The 23,366-nt window shown below is 38.4% G+C and overlaps 1 protein-coding gene across 1 annotated transcript in view; it reads right to left on the bottom strand.

The window, feature by feature from the left end:
* The window catches only part of TRHDE (thyrotropin releasing hormone degrading enzyme), a 394,910-nt gene that overhangs the window by 28,744 nt on the left and 342,800 nt on the right, over window positions 1-23,366 (bottom strand). Inside the window, exon 15 of the mRNA XM_059683656.1 lies at window positions 22,825-22,932. Coding sequence (XP_059539639.1) covers window positions 22,825-22,932 — 108 coding nt within the window. The remainder of the gene's footprint in view (window positions 1-22,824; window positions 22,933-23,366) is intronic.

Raw genomic sequence — 23,366 nt, 5'->3', positions numbered from 1 at the left:
TGACAGGAAGGCATGACAAAGACATACAAAAAAAAGGTAAAGGGGGAAAAAAGCAAACAGTGAGAGGAGAGTTTGTGAATTGACTTACCTGAGAATATTTTTGGATGGTTTTAAACGTATTCAACTGAAAAGCCTAGAAGAACACTGCTATTTAACACTAGAGGCCTGGTGCACAAAATTCGTGCACGGGGTGGGGGGGGGGGGTCCCTCAGCCCAGCCTGCAACAACGAAAGCGTTCCGCACCTGGTCTGCCCAGAGGCCCTCCTTGGCCGGGGTGGAACGCTTGTTTCGTCGCCACAGTGACATAGCAAGATTTCCACCAGGCCACTCATGCTGCCTATTCTCAGCAGCCACCCTTCTGTGACTGGGGGACTCCAGCGGGGCTAAGAGGACTGGGCACCACCATCTTGTGGCTATTGGTGCCACCATCTTTTGACAGAGTGATGATTAATTTGCATATTACCCTTTTATTAGATAGGATTTCAAATCACAGAACTCTTATGATATACAAAATCAATTATACCTCAAAGAGCTCCAAAAAAAAATCTAACTGCTTTAGCACAAAAGTAAACTAATTATATATCTATGATGACTCACTCTAAAATAGTGAACAGCAGGGTACTTAGTATAAATAAGAGCATAATTAATTTAAAATTAAATATGTATACAGTTGTAGTAGAAGTTGTGAAATAGCTGATAAATTGCCCTATTTATAAATGATTGTGTTAAAAAATTAAATTATTGCCTATTATCCATGGCTTAACGAGTCCTTATCAATGAATATTTAAATTTCTTCATCACTCAGCTATGGTCAGAGCACTGTAAATCTAAGTGCCTGCTGGGATATAAAGACTAAGTGTGTGTGTGCATTTGTGTGTGTGTGTGAATAATAATGATGAGGAATCAGTACTTTAACATTTAAGATGAAAGAGAATAATGGGAATGACACATGAGTTACAATAGCAAATCCAGAAGCATTGTTCTCATTCAAATCATAGCCCAGCCCCGAGTGTTCACAAAAACTCCAATGGATGTCATTGGGCTCCACCATAACAAAATAACTATTATTGCCCAGGATAATGTATAGCAACAGTCATTATCTTTTTTATTTCTTATAGAAAGGTTTAAAATTACATTGGTTTATTGTATCTATCAAAATACTACATCTATAAATGTGAGGTCTGTGAGAATGTGGTTTAACTTAATTTCTAAGGCATTGTCAAGATTACTGAGGTTCTTATCTCAAGAAACAAGAATAATCTTAAATAAACAACTGAACTTTACACATATAGGAATTAGAAAAATAACAACAAATCCCAAAGTGAATACAGGAAAAAAAATAAAGATCAGAGGAAAAATAAACAAAATAGAGTCTAAGAAAAAATTATACAAAAGATAATGAAATCAAAAGTTGATTCTTTGAATAGATAAACAAGACTGATCAACTTTTAACCAGACTCATCAAGAAAGAAAAAAAAAAAGAGAAAGGACCCAAATAAGTAAAATCAGAAATGACAGAGAAGTAACAACTGACTTCACAGAAATACAAGAAATTGTATGAAAATATAAACCACTGTATGTCAACAAATTGGACAATCTAGACAAAATTGATAAATTCTAGAAACATACAATCTTCCAAACTAAATCATGAAGAGTCAGAAAACCTGATTATATTACAAGTAATAAAATAGAAGCAGAAAAAAAAAAAAAAAAAAACCTCCCAATGAACAAACGTTCTGGACTAGATGGCTTCTCTGATAAATTTTACCAAAGATTCAAAGAACCTATCCTTCTCAAGCTATTCCAAAAAATTTAAGAGGAGGCAAGACTTCAAAGCTCATTTTTATGAGGCCAGTATTATCCTAATTCCAAAACCTAATTCTAAGGACACTAGTAAAGAAAGAAAATTATAGGCTAATAACCCTGATAAACATAGTTGCTAAAATCCTCAACAAAATATTAGCAAACTGGATCCAGCCATACAATAAAATGATCATACACCATGGTCAAGTGGGATTTATTCCAGGATGCAAGGTTGGTACAATATCTGCAAATCAATAAACATGATACATCACATAAACAAAATGAAGGATAAAAATCACACAATCATAGCAATAGAAGCAGAATAAGTTTTTGGTAGAATCCAGCATCCACTTATGATACAAACTCTCAGCAAAGTGTGAATACAGGGAGCATATCTCAAGATAATAAAGGCCATATATGACAAACCTACAACCAACATCATACTCAATGGGCAAAAACTAAAAGTGTTTCCCTTAGGAACAGGGACAACACAGGGATGTTTGCTTTCACCACTCTTACTCAACATAGTACTGGAAGTACTAGCTATAGCAATCAGACAAGAAGAAGAAATTAAAAGGCACCCAAATTGGAAAGGAAGAAGTAAAACTGTCATTATTTGCTGATGACATGATACCATATATAAAGAACCCTAAATATTCCACCAAAAACTACCAAAACTAATGAATTCAATAAAGAAGCAGGATATAAAATAAATATCCAGAAATTAGTTACATTTTTATGCAACAATAATGAACTATCAGAAAAACTAAAAACAATCCCACTTATAATTGCATCAAAAATAACTTGAAATAAATTTAACCAAGGATGTAGAAGACCTGTATTTAGAAAATTATAAGACACCGCAGAAAGAAAGTGAAGAAGATAAAAATATGTGGAAGGATTTACGATGACTCTTGGTATGAAGATTTAACATCATTTAAATATAGTACATACTACCCAAAGCAATCTATAGATTCAGTGTAATTCCTATCAAATATTAGTGGTGTATTTCACAGAACTAGAACAAATATTCCAAAATTTTTATATGGAATCACAAAGACCCCAAATAGCCTCAGCAATCTTGAGAAGAAACAGAGTTGGTGGAATCACACTACCTGATATCAAACAATACTGCAAGGCCATAGTAATCAAAACAGTATGATACTGGCATAAAAACAGACATATAGATCAATGGAACAGAATAGGGAGACCCAAAATAAATCTACATCTTTATAATCAATTCATATTTGACAAAGGAGATAAGAACATACAATGGGGTAGATATTCTATGTAATAAATGGTGTTGGGAAAATTGGACAGGTACATGCAAAAAATGAAATTAGGCCATATTATTACACCACACCCAAGAATAAACTCAAAAGGGATTAAATACTGAAATGAAAGATTAGAAACCATAAAAATTCTAGAAGAAAACATAGGCAGTAAAATCTTAGACATCTCTAGTCGCAATAGTTTTTTTTTTGATATGTCTCCTTGGGTAAAACAAGCAAAAAATAAAAATAAACAAATGGGACTACATCAAACTAAAAAGTTTTTGCACAGCAAAGGAAACCATCAACAAAATGAAAAGATAATCCACTGAGTGGGAAAACATATTCACCAATGATGCATCTGATAAGAGGCTAGTTTCCAAAATATACTAAGAACTTACGCAACTCAAAATCAGGAAGACAAAGAATCCAATTAAAAAATTGGCAAAGGATTTGAATAGATACTTCTCCAAAAAGGACATATAGATGGCCAATAGACATAGGAAAAAATGCTCAGCATCACTAATCATCAGGGAAAAGCAAATTAAAACCACAATGAGATATTACCTCACACCTGTCAGAATGGCTATCATTAATAAAGCAACAATAACAAAATAAGTGTTGGTGAGGATGTAGAGGAAAAGGAATCCTGGTGCACTACTGATGGGAATGCAGACTGGTGCAGCCACTGTGGAGAACAGTATGGAGTTTCCTTAAAAAATTAAAAATGGGACTCCCATTTGACCCAGTGTTTCCACTTCTGGAAATATATCTGAAAAAACCTGAAACACTGATTCAAAAGAATATATGCACCCCTATATTCACCGCAGCATTATTTACAATAGCCAAGATTTAGAAGCAACCGAAGAGCCCAACAGTAGAAGAGTGGATTAAAAAAAATAAGTCATGGTACATTAATACAGTGGAATACTACTCAGCTGTAAAGAAAAAGAAAGGATATCTTACCTTTTGCAACAGCATGGATGGACCTGCAAACTATTATGCTAAGTGAAATATATGGAATCTAATGAACAAAATATAAACAGACTCACAGATATAGAAAGCAGACTGGTAACTGTTGGAAGGAAGGGAGTTTGGGGGGGGGGCAGGGGTAAAAAACACCAAAAACCTTATCGACACAGACAACAGTGTGGTGTTTACCAGAGGGGAAGGGTAGAGGAGGGTACAGGGTAGATAAATGGTGATGGAAGGAAACTGAACTTTGGGGGTGGTGAACACATAATACAATATACAGATAATGTTTTATAGAATTGTACACCTGAAACCTCTATAATCTTACTAACCAAGGTCACCCCAATAAATTCAATGAAAATTTATAAAATGATTACTGAGGTTAATGAGGCTGAACCACCAGCCTGGGAAGAATAAACTGTAACAATTTAGGTGATTTTTTATTTAGATTTTAGGTAATCTAAAAATAGATTTTATTTTGGCCAAAGTTTTACTCTTTTGGTGTGTGCTGGTGTTTATGTGTATGTTTCTGTGTCTATTTATTAATCTACATGCATTTCTGCAGGTTTTCATAGTTTTAACTGATAGGTTCACTACACAAGAAAATGCTGTACCTTTTAAAAATAGAGAAGTATTCTTATTCATATCAAATCCTCAATGTTTCTATGGTTTCACTAAAACATATTTCGACTGCCTTCTCCCCTGTGAAAAAGCAGTGAAACTCCATTTATATTTCAAGAAGGATAGATATAGTTTAATTTGATAATTAAAAATAGTGCTGAAGAATCTATCCCTGTTATAGAAGGGAAATTAAAAAAAATAAAAGCAATCTGAGTTCTGATGAAAAGGGGAATGGCAAGAGTGGATAAAAGTTACAACATAATCTTTAAAAGGCTTATTTTGCATTGAGAGATGATATAACTGAGAAAAACAAATACTGTTATTGCCAAGAAATTACAAATCATCAGTTCTTTCTCACTTTCAATTATCCTATATAATAAAAGGGTAATATGCAAATCTATCAAACTGGAGAATGACCAGGTTGCTATGATGCGCACTGACTACCAGGGGGCAAGCACAGTGGCCCACCTCCGTGGCCACAATCAGATATCCCCTGTGGTCTCCCGGACTGTGAAAGGGCGCAGGCTTGACTGAGGCCCCTGCCTCCGTGCATGAATTTTGTGCACCAGGTCTCTAGTTTTAATATATCTAAATATATATACACAGGGGTTGGCAAAAGTAGGTTTGCAGTTGTGAGTACACAAAACAGTTTATTATTGTACTAGAGGCCCGGTGAACAAAAATTTGTACACTCAGGGGGGGCCCTCAGCTCAGCCTGTGCCCTCTCACAGTCTGGGACCCCTCGGGGGATGACCACATTCTGGCTTAGGCCTGCTCCCCAGGGGATTAGGCCTAAGCTGGCAATCAGAAATCCCTCTGGCAGCCCGGCAGCCCTTGGGGGATGTCCACTTGCCAGCGGGGAGCAGGCCTAAGCTGCAGTCGGACATTCTTAGCGCTGCTGAGGAGGCAGGAGAGGCTCCCCACCACCGCTGTACTGGCAGCCATAAGCCTGGCCTGTGGCTCAGCAGAGCTCCCCCATGTGGGAGCGCACTGACCACCAGAGGGCAGCTCCTGCATGGAGCGTCTGCCCCCTAGGGTCAGTGTGTGTCATAGTGACCAGTCATTCCCAGTCTTTCTGCTGTTAGGGCCAGTTTGCATATTACCCTTTTACTATATAGGATAGAGTCCTGGTGCACAGGTGGGGCTGGCTGGTTTGCCCTGAAGGGTGTCCCAGATCAGGGTGGTGGTCCCACTTGGATGCCTGGCCAGCCTGGGTGAGGGGCTGATGGCTGTTTGCAGCTGGTCACACCCTCTTCAGGATTGAGGGTCCTTACTGGGGTGCCTGGCCAGCCTGAATGAGAGGCTGATGGCTGTTTTCAGGCTGGCCACACCCCCTTCAGGGTGGGGGTCCCCACTGGGGTGCCTGACCAGTCTGGGTGAGGGGCTGAGGACTGTTTTCTTGCTGGCTGGCAACTGAAGCTCCCAGCCTCTCCTTTTTGTCTTTTCTTTTTTTTTTTATTCTGGGATTTATTTACTTTCTATAATTGAAACTTTGTTGCCGTCACTGGCGCTCCCAGCTCTGAGGCTGCGGCTGGCTGAAAGCAGGTATCTGGAGTTTGTTTGGCTTCTATAATGGAAACTTTGTTGCTTTTGGAGCTGTTGCTTTTGGAACTTAGAGCAGGCCGTAGCAGGCAGGCGGGGAACCTTGGCTTCCTCCATCACTGGAGTAATCAAGCCTCCTGCTCGCTTCAGCTGCGTGGCCGCCGGCCACCATCTTTGTTGGCAGTTAATTTGCATGTCTCGCTGATTAGCCAATGGGAAGCGTAGCGGAAGTATGGGTAATTACCCTTTTTGTCTTTTATTAGATAGGATTATTACAATTATTTATAATTGCTGTATTATTTTCCATACAAACAACTGTAAACCTACTTTTGGCTCATCCTGTGTCTATCACTCAACAATATTTGATGCTTATGGGACATTTTTCATCAACATTATTGTAATGTTAAGTAAACATTATCAGACTATCATTAGAAAGAAGAGTAATGAATTATTTTCACTTTCTTTTTGAGACAGAGATTATATCTAAGGAATCAGTCCTAAGTCTTAATCATAGGAGGAAAAATAAATAAAAAGGAAATGTTGATATGTCTGAACAAATCTCAGTGCTAAGAGCAATGGTAATGTTATTTTGAGAAAATGTGGAGGGAATTTCTTCTTTATAGTGGTTGGTAATAGTTGCAATACACCTTATATCTCATCAATCTGAATCCATCAGTATAATCTACTATCTGTGAGTAAATAAAAATGTTTTGGAAGCTTCAAATATTTTTGTTGGTGCTTCAGCTCTGGCTTAGTGAATAATAATGACTACTACTGTAAGTTATCAGCATTCCTCCCTGCTTTGCCCATGTAAACCTATATTCACTTAGCTCTTGTACTGTGATAAACAGTCCAGTGGTTAAAATAGAACTATTCTACATTTAATGGGCATATTTTTTGATAGATGATACAAATATTTACTAGTGTTAAGCCTCAAATTGGTGTAACATTAGGCAAATAATACTAGCATGGTAGAATTACTATTGGCAGAAATGGGAGAAAAGCCAATTTTACTGAAAAGGGGAAAATTTTAAAATAAATCAAGTCACCTTCAAAAGCATCCTTCTATAAAAATTAAAACACCTTGAGAAAATGCTATTGACTATTTGCCTTTATACATGACTAGTAATATAATTTTTTAAAGTAAAATCTCAGGAAAAAGCCAAAAGTGTTGGGAAAAGGAAAACAGGTGTATAATTATTTCTGCATTTTAAATTAGAATGTAAAGTTATTAATGCATTTATATTATACACTATATCTGAGTATAAGAAAATGAATAGAAATATGCACTAACTGGAGTTATATTAGCTCTTGAAGCAATTACAATCCCTGCTAGACCAAAAGTGAATTAAAAATGCATCCAGGTTAGTTAGTCTCTCAAGTAGGACATTAAGTCAAATATTTATCCCATAATGGACTGAACCGAGTTAGCATGTATTGAATTCTCCAAATGCAAGGAAAAGTAGTGCTTTCAGAGTAATTCCAGAGAAGTTTTGGGAAAAGAAAGATAATAAAGTCCTCTTCTATATGCAGGTGTAGACATTACTTAAGTGGTATTTTTTATTTTGTATTTTATATTTATTGCAGGTATATGGCATAGTGGTTAGATATTATATAATTTACCAATGATTTTAGTAACCACCTGGCACCACACATAGTTTTTACAATATTATTGACTATATTCTTGCAAGTAATCTCATTAATTATTGTATTACTAGAGGCCTGGTGCACGAAATTTGTGCACAGGGGTGGGGGTGTCCCTCAGCCCGGCCTGCATCCTCTTGCAATCCGGGACCTCAGGCTCCTAACTTCTCACCTGCCTGCCTGCCTGATCACCCCTAACCACACTGCCTGCCTGACTGATTTCCCCTAACCACCTCTGCCTCGCCCACCACTGTGGTGTCTTCATCCAGAGGGCGTCTGGAATGACATCCAGAAGGTCATTCAGCTGTCCGTCTAATTAGCATAGTATTATAGATTTATAGATTTTCCATATGAACATCTGTAAACCTACTTTTGGCACACTGTGCACAGTTGAGACATTGTTAATAGAGAACTTTATAGCCCTAACCGGTTTGGCTCAGTGGAGAACTTTATGTACCCTGTGACCTCTACTAATACAAATATTGTCAGGTAGTCATTACTTATTATAAAAAAAAAATTCCAGTTTAACAAAGAAATTCACAATAATATTAATTCAAATAGCAAGAACACTTATTGCATTTCATATATTATTTTTCTTTTATATAGCTTTCACAAAACACTTCTGTTGGTACCATACTTCTATCTCAGAAAAGAGACCCCCTAAAACTTTGATGAAGGAGCATAATCAGTTAACTGGGATTTTTGCTCTACTCAGCAAACAAAAGCAAAACAAACTGATTAAATAAAAACATTTACAAAATTCCCAAAAGATGTTCTTGGTTAACTGCAGATTCTGCCCAATCAGCTAAACTCCTTGGAAATAACAACACTTTAATATGAAGAAATGATGGGGAGGAACATACTGTTCCTTCTGTTTAATATCTCCTTTCCCTCTTTGCCTAATGAACATATAACTTTCCTGTAGACTGCAGGTCAGTTGTCACTCTGCAAGCATGTCAATCTCACTGCCAGGTCAAATTGTCCTTTTCACATAAATCTCCCTTCTGGGTCCCAATGTGATTAACATCTTACAGTATATCATCTGATCAGCCTCCGTCTACCACTGGACTGTAAGCTTCAGGAAGGCAAAAACTATTTCCTTTTGCTTAGGATTGGATTGCCACTTGGTGCCTTTTAGTATGTCAGGCATGTGGCAGAAACAAAATATATTTGCTACCCAAATCAAGTACTGTAAGAATCTGAAAGAACACTACTTAAGTAAATCAAGTAGACTTGTTACTATGGAAAATGAGCAACACTAAGTTATTTTAGAAACAGAGCTAAAATTTAAAAACCAGATATCCAAATGTGGACAGGGGAACCAGGCCCTGTGATGTGGCATCCATCACAATGAGAAATGCAGTACCTTAACAAATTTTATTCTTTAGCTTTAAAGAACTAGAGGATAAAGTGATAATAAAATGTCAATGGTGATGACATCTTTGGTGGTAACTATGACTCATTCCGGAAGTCCCCATACCACTTTCTGCTTTAAAAGTGCTCATGAGCGATTTCTAAGTCTGTAGGCTGGGGTTATGCAGGCAAGAATTCATAACAAGGTGACCGGCTATAAAGCCTAAGAGACTGAACGATTGAATGATTGAATGACCAAACAACCAGTCGACCACTCGCTATGACATGCACTGACCACCAGGGGGCAAACGTTCAATGCAGGAGCTTTCCCCTAATAGTCAGTGCGAGCACCACTCAATTGACCAACAGTAGCCAGGCGCAGGGCTCATGGCTGGCTGCCGCAGCCCAGAGACCACAGCAGAGCAGCAGCGAGCCTACTGAGCAGCAGAGTCAGCAGGTGCAGCAGGGCCAGGATGAGCAGGAATGGCAGGCGGGAGTGGCAGGCAGTGTTGGGCTGCTGGTTTTGGCCCGATCCCCACAGGCTACGCTGAGGGACCCCACCAGTGCACAAATCCATGCACTGGGCCTCTAGTTGAAATATAAAATTCCTAGGACAGAGAGCTGACAGAAAGAAGGTGACAATCCTTATTATGTACTACTAGAGGCCCAGCGCACAAAATCGTGTGCAAGTAGAGTCGCTAGGCCTAACCTGGCCTCTGTCGCATGGCCTCTGGGACACTAAGTGAAGCTCCCCGCCCCGGGATGCTCTACATTGCTCACGACCGCTGCCCCTCGACTGCTCCATGAGGCTCACCTCACCCCACCACTGCTCCGCGAGACTCCCCGCAACCTGCCACTACTCCATGAGGCTCACCCCACCCTGCCACTGCTCCGTGAGACTCCCCCTCCCCCGGCCACCACCGCTCATCAGTCTCCAGTCCCGCCTCGCCGCCACACCCCTTCATGGTGAGCAGCTCGGGGGCTGCGGGGAGGGACTGAGAGGTGTTTCATGCACCTCCCGGTGACCTGTCATTTGGTCGTTACAGTCTTATGGCCACAGGCCTTTTATAATATAGATAAGCATATGATATAAATAAATAAAACTATGTACCTTCTTTTTCTTTTTTTTAAAATATATTTTATTGATTTTTTACAGAGAGGAAGGGAGAGGGATACAGAGTTAGAAATATCCATGAGAGAGAAACATCGATCAGCTGCCTCCTGCACACCCCCTACTGGGAATGTGCCCACAACCAAGGTACATGCCCTTGACCAGAATCAAACCTGGGACCTTTCAGTCTGCAGGCTGACACTCTATCCACTGAGCCAAACCAGTTAGGGCAAACTATGTACCTTCAAGTAGGTTATTCACTATATTTTCTCCTCTCACCTCAACACACAGGGTGCTGCATGAAGTTCTCTATTAACAATGTTTCAACTGTGCACAGTGTGAAATAAAGAACTAGACAAACAAATCACAGTGCAGGATGCTGTATTACCTTATGTGATACAGCATGTAAAAATGTGAGCTACTAAAAATGCAGGTTAATCAGGTTTAAGCTATTTAACATTATCCATTGAGAATATAAATACCCTTTATAGCATCCTTCCTAAACTCTTAGAAAATTAATAATTAAATCTTTTTTGATATTCTGATAGGGAACAAAACAGTTTTTATGCCAAGTGTTGGTAGGAGGTAAAGAGATACATGACTTGTAAAGGCAGTATTGATGAACATAGTAAAATAATGGTTTGAGTAAAATAGTTTAATGCATGTAAGAAAATTATGAGAGCTATTTTGAAACTAAGTTATAAACTGCCTGTTTTATAATGCAAAATAAAATGCAAGTGGTTGTACTTTTAATGGGAAATGAGTTAAAGTAATATTAAAAATGGTGTTTCTTGGGGACATCTGTAAAAATTAAATTCTAGACATAAATTCAGAATACCTACTAATTTTACACATCCATATCTATATCATTACATAAACAGATAAAATTCTTTGCATTTATAGTAGAAAGAATTAATGATAAATGACAAAATATATGATAATTGGTAGAGGAAATAAACAATTTTTGAAATACACTGTAAATGTTAATCGTCAAGTGTCATGCTCACATCTGGATTATACCCAGCTACTCAAGGGTGTGATATTTCAGTTCTTAACCTTGAATCCTCTCCTTATGTTATATTCGTTTTCTAGGAAATCTCATCTACCTGCTGTTTTTTCCATTCCTGGTGCAATGGTCTTCAAAAAAAGGCAATTGTTCCTTGAGGTGTAAAGGAAGACTTTTCAAGGAGTACCTACATATATGGATAGTGTTATGGCAATCAAGTTCCACATTCTAAATCTATATGGATAATTCTCTTTTCATAAACACCCTTCTCCCACTTTCTCTCACTTTCCATGAGAAGGCGTATTTCTCATTTGCTTAGCTTATATATTCTGAGGGTCCATTACACTGCAGTACCAAATAAAAAGAAAATTTTAAATATTGGTATTGATTTCTGGAAAAATAAGCTTTCAACTTGTAAAACTTCATTGCTCCCATAAAATTTGAAGAATAAGCTAAGTTGTCAGGTGATAATTTAAAAATTTTAGTGATAGATTACTGTGTGATATCTGACACAAAACTTGGAAAGATTTTGAAGAATTATGTTACATTGCTATAACAAAATGCCTTCTATTCTAATTTATTTATTTTTATGTACAAGATTTCTCAGTACTTTAGCAGAAAAATATGAATGGAATTGATGTTGAAACTTTTCTCATTCTAGCAGTGAGTAATATTTATTTGTGAATATATAAGCTAATAGGGAAAAGGCCAATCCCAACTTTCACTTTTGTACTTAATAATTTTTATACTTGAAAATTATTTATCAAAGTTTTCAATGTAATTTATTTCAAAAAACAAGATTCTTAATGGGATGAAGGTAAATCAAACAAAAAATTAGATATTCAAAGTTTGCAATGTATTTATGTTTATCATTATACACTAATAGCAATTGTAATGAAAACCTAATTAAGAAAATAATTTAACAAAATTTTATAATGACATGAAAAAGTTGTTTGTCTGTAATATGCTGTGTGTGTTTTATATTACAGAGAAGTATGATATAGTTATCCAAAAGGTATTTTCAAGCAAAATGTATTATATTAGAATACAATTTGATGAAAGACAAAAGAAAACTATAAAATTTGTGACTATTTGAAATGACTAATGGTGGGTATAAAATAGATATGGTGGTTTGATTCCATTAGATACAGTTAGAGATCTTGAAATAATTTTATTGAAAAAATGTCTATTTACAATATGCTAGAAGTTAAATCCTTACAATTATCCTTATGTGTTATGGAGAGTTTTAGAATTAGACTCTAAAATGTTATTTTAAGAAATTCAACCCTAACCGGTTTGGCTCAGTAGGCCTGGAGACTGAAGGGTCCCAAGTTCGATTCCCATCAAGGGCATGTACCTTGGTGGCGGGCACATCCCCAGTAGGGGGTGTGCAGGAGGCAGCTGATCGATGTTTCTCTCTCATCGATGTTTCTAACTCTATCCCTCTCCCTTCCTCTCTGCAAAAAATCAATAAAATATTTATTTTTTTAAAAGAAATTCACATGCATAAAAATTTGAGGCCTTTTGGATTATTCTAGTGAATTGTCATTGATACCTTTCTCTTATCCTTTATATTCAAATAATCATTATCTACTGTCACTCTTCCTTCCTCAATCATGCTCAGATATGTCCATGTCTTCTCATTTCCACCACCAGCTCTAAAGGCTAGAAGTCTTCCCTGATCTTGTCCAATTTCCACATGACAGTTTCTCAGATCTGAGTTTCATTTTTTAGTTTTGTGTAATTATTTTTATTCTGAGCACCTTTTGCTTCCCTCCAACATTTCGTCCTGCCCCTGCCACTTCATCTTTAGGGTTTGTAAGGGATAACATTGTAATTAGCTGGTTACTAATAATAGGACAGGAGCCAAAGGGGGGGCAGACATTATAGGCATGCCATTTGGGCAGCTTCACCAGGAACCTGCAATTTCACACTCCCTAGGAACCAGGATGGCTTAAGCAGGGGTCCTCAAACTTTTTAAACAGGGGGCCAGTTCACTCTCCCTCAGACCGTTGGAGGGCTGGACTATAGTTTTTTAAAAAAACTATGAACAAATTCCTATGCACACTGCACATATCTTATTTTGAAGTAAAAAAACAAAACGGGAACAAATACAACATTTGTATTTGCATGTGGCCCGTGGGCCGTAGTTTGAGGACCCCTGGCTTAAGGGGTCCAACAAAAGGGAGACGAACCCATGCATAATGGATTGGAGTGAGTAGGGAAGGTGGCTGTCAGTCAAACCTGGGACAGAGATCACTGGCCAGAATGGGCAGGGCCCAAACAAAGGAGCTCTCTTTCTAGGCTCGTGGCTCTCTTGTTCCTGCTTCCTTGCATTTTCCCATATGGCCCACGGCCATGCAGACCCCACACGCAAGGGACTAATGGAATGCAGCAGGAAACACAAAGGAAGCTAGCCTGATGCTGGACTGGACACTGCTCCAATGTGTAGCCAGAACTCTGACCACTGGCTTTGGGTTTGGCTCTGCTGAAAGCAAAATGGGGCTTCTTCTATGACAGGACTGAGGGAAATGGGACCTTGGGAACACAGGGGTTTGATTCCATGGAAATAAAACTTTCTACAATATCTCATCCTCCCATGAGAGCCTTAGAAAACTCATTTTCTCGGGATATCTCAAGAAGCCCCCTCCCACTAACAACCAGTGGAGGTGAGGACCTCTCCCCCCAATAACATTAGGACGTGAACCACCTTTTCTCAATGCCAAGCAAGTAACAGGGGCTGGCATTGAATGAAGGGATGTTGCCCTCCGAGTGTCTAGCACAGTGTTAGACACATCATAACTGCTCGATATATATACCCTTTAAAGATACAATAAAAATAAACATATATCTTTTATATGATAAAAAAAAAGAACCCAAAGTGGACAAAATGTCAGAAAATGGTATGATTGATGTTCATGCACAGTGAGTATGAACTTTCGGACTGTGAGAGCTCATGCAAGTACCGCATATTTGAAGCTCACGCCCCTGCTTTAGAAACAAGGTCGAGATTTGGAGAAGCTGACTGTGTTGTCTAAAGTCATAGCCGTCTAATGACAAACCTGGAGCAAAGCTCATTCCTCACCCCGGCTCACCGGGGTTTGGACAGCCCTGTCCTTTCCGCTACTCCATACAGACTCCCTGCTGTGTTCACTTGTCTGGAAAACACTGATGCTGATCACTGAGCCCTAAAATGCCAGGTCTGGCTGGTATAACTTTAAGTTATGATTTACATGATTGATTTGTAGTAGGCCAACATACAGTAAGAAGAATACAAAAAGTGATATAAAGAACAGAAGACCACAATAACTTAGAAACATGGACAATAAGTTAGGATCTATGTTTTAGGGGAAGAAAACATGAGGATTCTGGACCATGATGGAAAGGGCCCTTTCTGCTTCCATGTTTATGTTCTCACATAAGAAAAGCACAAGTTAATGGACAGAGAGCAGACACCAAAGAGAGGAGCTTAGCTGGAGGTCTGTACCCTGTGAGATAAAATGACGTATGATGGCTGATGGAGGGATTTGTGCCATAAATATCAGCTGTTAAGGGGAGGAAAGAAAAAGTAATGTTTACATTGAAGCCATAAAAGGCAGTATTTCTTAAAACAAGGGAGGAAGAAAGGGCAAATGTCCCCATACTTCTAATTAAGAATCTCTATCATGATATTTTCTTTTATCTTTTATGTTATAGGTTACATCCTTATATGCTCAACTCATAGAAAGTGGTCTAATTTTGAAGGCACTTTATAAATGTTCTATAATGTTCTATTCTCTACTGTTCCTCATTTCCTCATTTAAAAGGCACATTGCCCATGATGGAGGGGTGGTCAAAAAGTTACAAGGTAATTCCAAAGATTATTAATGTTTTATGATTTTTTATAAGACCCAGATACCATTTGGCATTCCTTTATATATTTCTCATGACTTGTGCGGTTAGTAACAATTATCGCCATTTTTCAGATGATAAAACCAAGTGATTTTCCTAAGGTCATTTAGTGGAACATGTGCAATTTGATCACTGGTGTCTCTGATTTTGAAGACAGTAACCTTTCCCCACACTGTACCCAAACTGTGGTCCCAGATTATCAGCAGCAGCAAAACCAGGGAACTTGTTGTAAATATAAATTATTGGGCTCCAGTCCACTGACGGAATCAGGATTCTGGAGGTGGGGGCTAGAAACCGTTCAATGATTTTCATGCATGATCAGAATTAAGTACCAGAGACTTATGCCATGTAGCACAATCTGCATAAAATTACTGCTTATACTCAGCACAGAGAGTACCTGAGATCTGTTGGCTGTCTTTATTGTTTTCTCATTTTTGGAGTAAACATATATTACTGATATATGGAAACTTGACACACCACCACAAAATCAGTTGAAGTAAGGGTGAGAGAGCAGGCAGGCTGAAGGAGAAGCCCAGATCCACCACCTAATGTTATATAATCTTGTCAAGTGACATAACTGTGAGTTTGGGATTTGTCTATTGTAAAAATGAAAATAAAAATGATGAGTTCATACTCAGAAAGCACTTTAGCCCAATGTCTAAAATGTAATAAATACTCAACAAAGTAAATGCAGTTTTCATTCTGATTATCATTGTTAAAGACTATCTACTTATATAAAAACCATGGGTGGTATTCGTCACATATAGACAAATGAACAGCGACCTAGCAGAAAGAAGTCAGTCCTACAGGGGTTGTCTTGGCAATGGCTGCACCCTCCCCCAAGCTGTTTCATGTAAGGGCAGAGTTTGAGGCAGGAACCCGCCCAGGGAGCTTGGAGGCAGATCTTTCCAAAGTGTGCCACGCCAGCACAGCCAGGGGTGAACTTGAGTGGGGCAGCTGAAAGACTTAGAAAGGATAGTCAAGAGAATGAAAACCGGGTCTCAAAGTGACACTGCTTCTCTGAGAGACAGCGACCACACCCACAGCCATGCCTTTATTTTATAGCAGATGCTACCAGACAAAGTAAGGGCCTGACCAAGATGTTTACAAACATTCTCCTGGGTTTCAATCCTACTCAACTACATGCACCTGAACTCTATCAAGCCCACATCACTCAGGCACGTGGGGTTCGGAACATAGGTTCAAGCTTACAACTACAGCTGTTGGTTATAATTGTGCTGGGAGGGCCCTGCCCTCCAAGCTGGGACTTGCACGTGGCAATGAGAGGACTGTGCCCTCTCCTCAGTCCAAGGCTTGAACCTGTCCAAAACACCATAGCAGCTCCCCACAATAAAGTTTTAATTCTGTTTCTTTGTTACTAATGTTGTGGCCCCACCCCATAACAAAGAAACAAAGGAAAATTTCCCCATCAAATTTCTGAATAGTATTACTCCTTCGGGAATGCCGTGTCATAAATTAAAATTGAAAGTGGGTGCAATCATCATGCTATTGAGAAATCTCAATAGTAAATGGGGTCTCTGTAATGGTACCAGATTTATTATCAAAAGATTACAACCTAACATTATCAAAGCTGAAGTATTAACAGGATCTGCAGAGGGAGAAGCTGTTCTGATTCCAAGAATTAATTTGTCCCCATCTGACACTGGCCTCCCATTTAAATTGATTTGACGACGGTTTCCCGTGATGCCAGCATTTGTGATGACTATTAATAAATCACAAGGACAAACTCTAGACAGAGTAGGCATGTTCCTACCTGAATCCGTTTTTGCACATGGTCAGTTTTTTGTTGCTTTCTCTCGAGTTTGGAGAGCATGTGATGTTACAGTTAAAGTTCTAAGTACTTCATCACAAGGGAAATTAGTCAAGCACTCTGAGTGTTTTCACTCTTAATGTGGTATACAGGGAGATATTAGAATAAGTTGAATCACTTTATCAGTCATTGTTTGCATCACTGTTGTTTTTATATCATGTTTTTGTTGTTTTTATATCATGCCTCTGTTGTTATATCCTTTTGTTACTATTTATTTATTAATAAATTTATATATTATTTTCATATATATTTTACTAATTTCCTTTCATCTCTCAAACTTCTATTATAGAGAAAGGGCAAATAGCAATATTAAAATATCTCTGCTAATTAATTCCCTTTTTAGAAAAATATATTTTATTGATTTTTTACAGAGAGAAAGGGAAAGGAATAGAGAATTAGAAACATCGATGAGAGAGAAACATCAATCAGCTGCCTCCTGCAAACTCCCCACTGGGGATGTGCCTGCAACCAAGGTACATGCCCTTGACCAGAATCAAACCTGGGACCCTTGAGTCCACAGGCCAATGCTCTATCCAGTGAGCCAAACCGGTTAGGGCAATTAATTCCCTTTTAATGTGCACGAATTTCATGCACCAGGCTACTAGTAATATTAGTAACATTATAGTTAATTGCATGAGTAGTGAGGTTTATGTATTATGTATGCTTTAAAACTCCAGAGATGCTCCTCTTCTTATAATTTTTATCATGAAATGGACTTGATTTTTCCAAATTCAACAAAAATTTCTAATTTGTTTCAATTCAATAAACATTTTGCATGACCCAGAATGTACAAGGTATTCTGTTGTTTCACGTTATTTTTTTTTAAGTACAATGATGATACAGCTACCAATTTATATATGTTAGGGAGTAGATATCTATCTATTAAGTATATTTTTAATTAAATACTTTAAATCTTCATCTGTATTGGCTTAAAGCTTTAAATTGTACATTTTAACATTATTTGAAAAATAATACATTACTACAAAAGTAATGGACTGTGTTATTGTGGACACATTTAATTTCAGGTTAAATTTTTATTCAAGAAAACTTCACATTGCTATATTGTGATCTCTGTATACTTAACTGTAAATCTCAACTGTTTTTTGGGTTGTTTGTTTATGTTTTTATTGATTTCAGAGAATAGGAGAAAGATAGAAACTTCAATGATGAGAGAGAGAATCACTGATTGGCTGTCTCCTGCACACACCTACTGGGGATTAAGCCAGAAACCTGGGCATATGCCCTGACCCAGAATCTAACTGTGACCTCCTGGTTCATGGGTCAATGCTCAATCACTGAGCCACAGAGGCCAGGCTCAACAGTGTTTTGATACAGAGGTTTTCAAATGACAATTCACCTGCAATAATGAAAGATTCTCTATATTTTACTCAGTGAAGCTCAGGCCAATTATTTCTTGTTTATTTGCACCAACCAGTGAAAGAAACCACTAGCTGTCCCCTTTCTTATGCTTTTTATCCAGACAAAAAGGCTAACATCTTTCTATGTCTTTTTTTTAGAGTGAAATTTTCAAGTCTCCAACCTCCCTTTGTATCTGTATTGTCAAGATCTTTTTATCTCTTGCATTGTTCTCTACCAAATGCTCAGCAATTTGTCTCTTTTCTGAAATGTGGTGTCTGCTGAACTTAGTCCCCAATTCACAGCCTAACAAGACCTGAATGTAGCTCAATATGTTTTTATGCATGACATCACCATTACAATTCAAAGCACTATGGCATTTGAATATTTTAACAGGAATCAGAACATTTACTCATTCAATTCATCACCCACTGTAATTCTTGAATTTTTTTTCTCTCTGCTGCTACCATTTCTAGCTTTTTATTGCACTTTTTGGTTCTGTTGTCTTGCTCTGCATCAGCTTTCACATCAATTTCACTTTTCTGAACCCAATGTCACTGATGTAACCTATCTCCCCAGCATATAAGATTAGGCTATATAGCAGCACAACACCCCAAATATTTGTAATCCCTGCTACTTCCATGCCTCGCTTTCTTTTAGATTTATTAACATAAATCCAGAGCATCTCCCAAAATATTTTATAAGTATACAATTTCAGTACCTTGGAGGTTTTTTAAAGATTATTTTTAAGGTTCCACTTAAATGAAAACAAGCAAACAAACAAAATTGACTGGTCTGTTGTTCCAGGCTCATTTAAGAAGAAAACTTGCAGTTCACTTTAGTGACTCAGTATAAGAAAGTTAAACTCAGAAAAAGAAAAAAAAAAGTTAAACTCAGCACCAACTACAGGACTGCATTATTGTTTTATTATTAAGGTGTCATCCCCAAAATACAAATTAAACCTCTGATCTTCACACATAGTTAGCTCAGTAAGTATCACGTACCCTCGCACAGGAGGTCACTTGTATGTGCTGGGGCATGTCATATGGTTGGTTGAGCAAATTTTAGTCAACACAGAGCTAGTTTCACTTAGCATGTTTACTTGCACTGCTACAAAAGAACACAAAGCAGGAAAGTATAAAAATGATGATGAAAATAACAAAAGCACCTTAAAGTATTAGGTCTAATTTTAATTGTTTTATCATGAAGAAATGGCAGAGTTATCAAAACCAAAATGAGCTGACACCTTCTTCATGAGCTTTCATTGATAAGGGATTATGGGAATGATAGGTTCTTCCAACTTGAAAGTCATAAAATGACAACAATCAAAGGAAACATCAATCTGCGTGCCTGCCTTCTTCTGGGAATGCCCATCTCTGCACTCTACATACTCATCAGACACACCTACCCATACCTTCAGTCTGACCTTGTCCATGTAACAGTCCTACCCATCCTTCAAGAGGCAGATTTACTCCTCCAAGGTCGCCATCCCTCCCTTCCTTGTGTTTTAACCCTGTTCTTGCTTCAAAGTATCGCTATTTGAGCTCTGCTTCTTCTCTGCTTTCCAGCTACCAGCTGGTATTGAGAATCACTCAATAAAATTGTGTCAGGTGTATTATTTAAAAAATAGCATTTTCCCAAAGTTATATTTTTAAATGTAGGAAGAGATATTGGGCTTGAACACTCTAGAGAAATTATGGTAATGCAATGGTACGAGTCCAATTTTAATAAATGGTAAGAATATCCTATCTAATAATAGACAAACATGGTAATTGACTGTACTTTCGCTACACCTCCCACTGGCTAATCAGCACAATATGCAAATTGACCCAACCAAGATGGTGGCCCGGCAGACACGCAGGTGAAGCAAGCAGGAGGCTTGCTTGCTCCAGTGATGGAGGAAGCAAAGGTTCCCAGCTGCCTAGGCCCAGCTCTGAGCTCCAAAAGCAACAAAGTTTCAATTATAGAAGCTAAACAAACTCCAGATACCTGCTTTCAGCAGGCCGTGGCCTCAGAGCTAGAGCGAGTAGGAGCCAGCTCTCAGCCCCAGTGATGGCAACAAAGTTTCAATTATAGAAGGTAAATAAATCCCAGAATAAAAAAAAAAAAAAGAAAAAAGGAGAGGCTGGGAGCTTCAGTTGCTGGCCAGCCTGAAAACGGCCCTCAGCCCCTCATCCAGGGTGGCCAGGTACCCCAGTGGGGACCCCCACCCTGAAGAGGGTGTGACCAGCTGAAAACAGCCATAAGCGCCTCACCCAGGCTGGCCAGGCACCCAAGTGGGACACCCACCCGGATCTGGGACACCCTTCAAGGCAAACCAGCTAGCCGCCACCCGTGTACCAGGCCTCTATCCTATATAGTAAAAGGGTAATATGCAAACTGACCCTAACAGCAGAAAGACTGGGAATGACTGGTCACTATGACACACACACTGACCACCAGGTGGCAGACGCTCAATGCAGGAGCTGCCCTCTGGTGGTCAGTGCGCTCCCACATGGGGGAGCTCTGCTCAGCCACAGGCTAGGCTGATGGCTGCCAGTACAGCGGTGGTGGTGGGAGCCTCTCCTGCCTCCTCAACAGCGCTAAGGATGTCCGACTGCAGCTTAGGTCTGCTCCCTGCTGGCAAGTGGACATCCCCTGAGGGCTGCCGGGCTGCCAGAGGGATGTCTGATTGCCAGCTTAGGCCCAATCCCCCGGGGAGCAGGCCTAAGCCAGCAGGTGGTCATCCCCTGAGGGGTCTCAGACTGTGAGAGGGCACAGGCTGGGCTGAGGCCTGCACCCCCCGCCCTGCCCCGAGTGCACAAATTTTTGTGCACCGGGCCTCTAGTATGTTAATAAGAGTAAATTCATTAAATTGTTAAAAAACATCAGCTCTGAGAAAAGGCCTGTGTTGATTAAAAAAAAGAAAATAAACAAACAAAAAATAATCAAACAAAAAACAGGGGAAGAGAAACCACAATTTTTAAATAATGCATTTCACCTTTTTTCTCATATGCACACATGATTATGTATCTTTAATAAAATTTTGTATGATTTCACTTTGAATAAATACTTATGTTTTCATAGTTTACCTCAATGTGGTAGAATTAAAGGAGGTGGTAAAAATAGGAATAAAGTTTTTATAATATTTTAAGTCTGAATAATAGTTTTCAGAAGACTTAGCAAAAAAGATAATCATTAGTAAAGTTGAACGATGAAGATGCTTTAGTTCTAGGGAAGACTAAGGACAGGTTTAATCACTGTCTTCAAGTATTTGATGGATCGATTGGGAGATAATAATGATAAAATATTTTCCTTCTTGGCTCGGTATAAGACCAGAAATGATTAACTTAAAGGGCAAACAGGAAAATGCTAGAGAAGGTGAGAAATTATGACAAATTACTAAGTAATTCAGTAAAAGGTTTCCCTCAGAGTTTTAAAGCAGGATAACTACCTTTTGACCTGGAGTCAGATATGACAAATAAATCTAAATGATTCTCAACAAGGCCAATACCAATTTGTTTCATAAGTACGTCATATTTTCTGTGGTTCTCTATGCTCAACTAGAGCAAATCCATTGCCCATGGGGTCACCCCAGCCACTCAGATCAGGGGCCAGTTTATTGTGGCATGTAGAATAGATTCATCTGAACAAATTATCCCCTAGTTCCTCAGCCTTCTGATCAGACTCACCTTCTGATCAGTGGCCAAAGGCTGGAGAGGACTGATTATAAATTACCCAAAATGCAAAAAGCAATAAAAATATGATCTTTGGAAATATAAATCCACCTAAAAATGTTTAAAAAACTGCAATAAGAAGATCACTGACCTCTATTTTTTTATGTTGAATATTCTTTGCATTAACATTAATGAGTGACATTTAGTGTAATATTCTTATTGAAAGTAATTATATTAAATAATTTTAACCTCCATAATGTATTAAAATACTGACTGTGAAATTCCAAGATAAGATATAAGTTTAAGGTCTTTGCCAAGGGTCACTAAAAGAGTAAAGATCTTTTTTATAACCTTTTTGTGTTTAGTTTTTAATATTAACACTATGCCCCCTTATATCATATGCTTGCAGTTGTTTAATGAATAAATACCACAACCTTTATAAACAACCTTAAAGTTTGGCCTGCATTTAATTATTTTGTTCTCATGAGATAGCTACGCCATCAAAATTCAAAATAAATTGACACCTATAGATGATGAATAAGGGTCTGATTTTCTAGAGTTATTTCAAAACTCAATCAAACCTTGCAAAGATAAATGCATTGTGGGTTTCATGCTGTTGCCTAGTAAGCTGTGGACCTGAACCCAAGTTTTGCAGTGTCTTTTTTTCTTGTCCTGGTTTTCTCCAGCAGATAAAGCGGAATGCATCCACTGAGAATCTGAAAGCATTATTAGGTCATATGGAAATTTCAGGATTTGGTTGCATTTACCTGTTCCTGTTGCTGGAAATCCAATCTGAAATAAGTGTCGATGCCTGTTGGTGACAGTGCTTGTTGCCAAAGCTGCAGGCCAGCATTATAACTTCCCGACGGAGTTCTCTTATGTATCATCAAAGGAAAAAAAAATGAAAGCAGTGTTAATATCTAGGGAGAAAGGGTAAGTCATTACATTACACTACATAGATAAGTGAATAATTAGCAGAAAAATAGTATTCAGATATGGAAATCCTGATTTCCTGAGTGAGACAGGAAAGAGTAGAAGTTAATCATATTAAAAATCTGCTCTGGAAACAGTTCTACTCTGAGGGGCATGGATTCAGAACTCAACCTCACCAAAAAAAAAAAAAAAAAAAAAAAAAGCAGCCGAAACTGGTTTGGCTCAGTGGATAGAGCGTCAGCCTGCGGACTGAGGGGTCCCAGGTTCGATTCCGGTCAAGGGCATGTACCTGGGTTGCAGGCACATCCCCAGTGGGAGATGTGCAGGGGGCAGCTGATCGATGTTTCTCTCTCATCGATGTTTCTAACTCTCTATC

The sequence above is a fragment of the Myotis daubentonii genome, chromosome 2 (genome assembly GCF_963259705.1).
Source record: "Myotis daubentonii chromosome 2, mMyoDau2.1, whole genome shotgun sequence".
In the NCBI taxonomy this organism is placed as follows: domain Eukaryota; kingdom Metazoa; phylum Chordata; class Mammalia; order Chiroptera; family Vespertilionidae; genus Myotis; species Myotis daubentonii.
The sequence above is the reverse complement of the archived record's forward strand: the minus strand, read 5'-3'. Positions and strand labels throughout refer to the sequence as shown.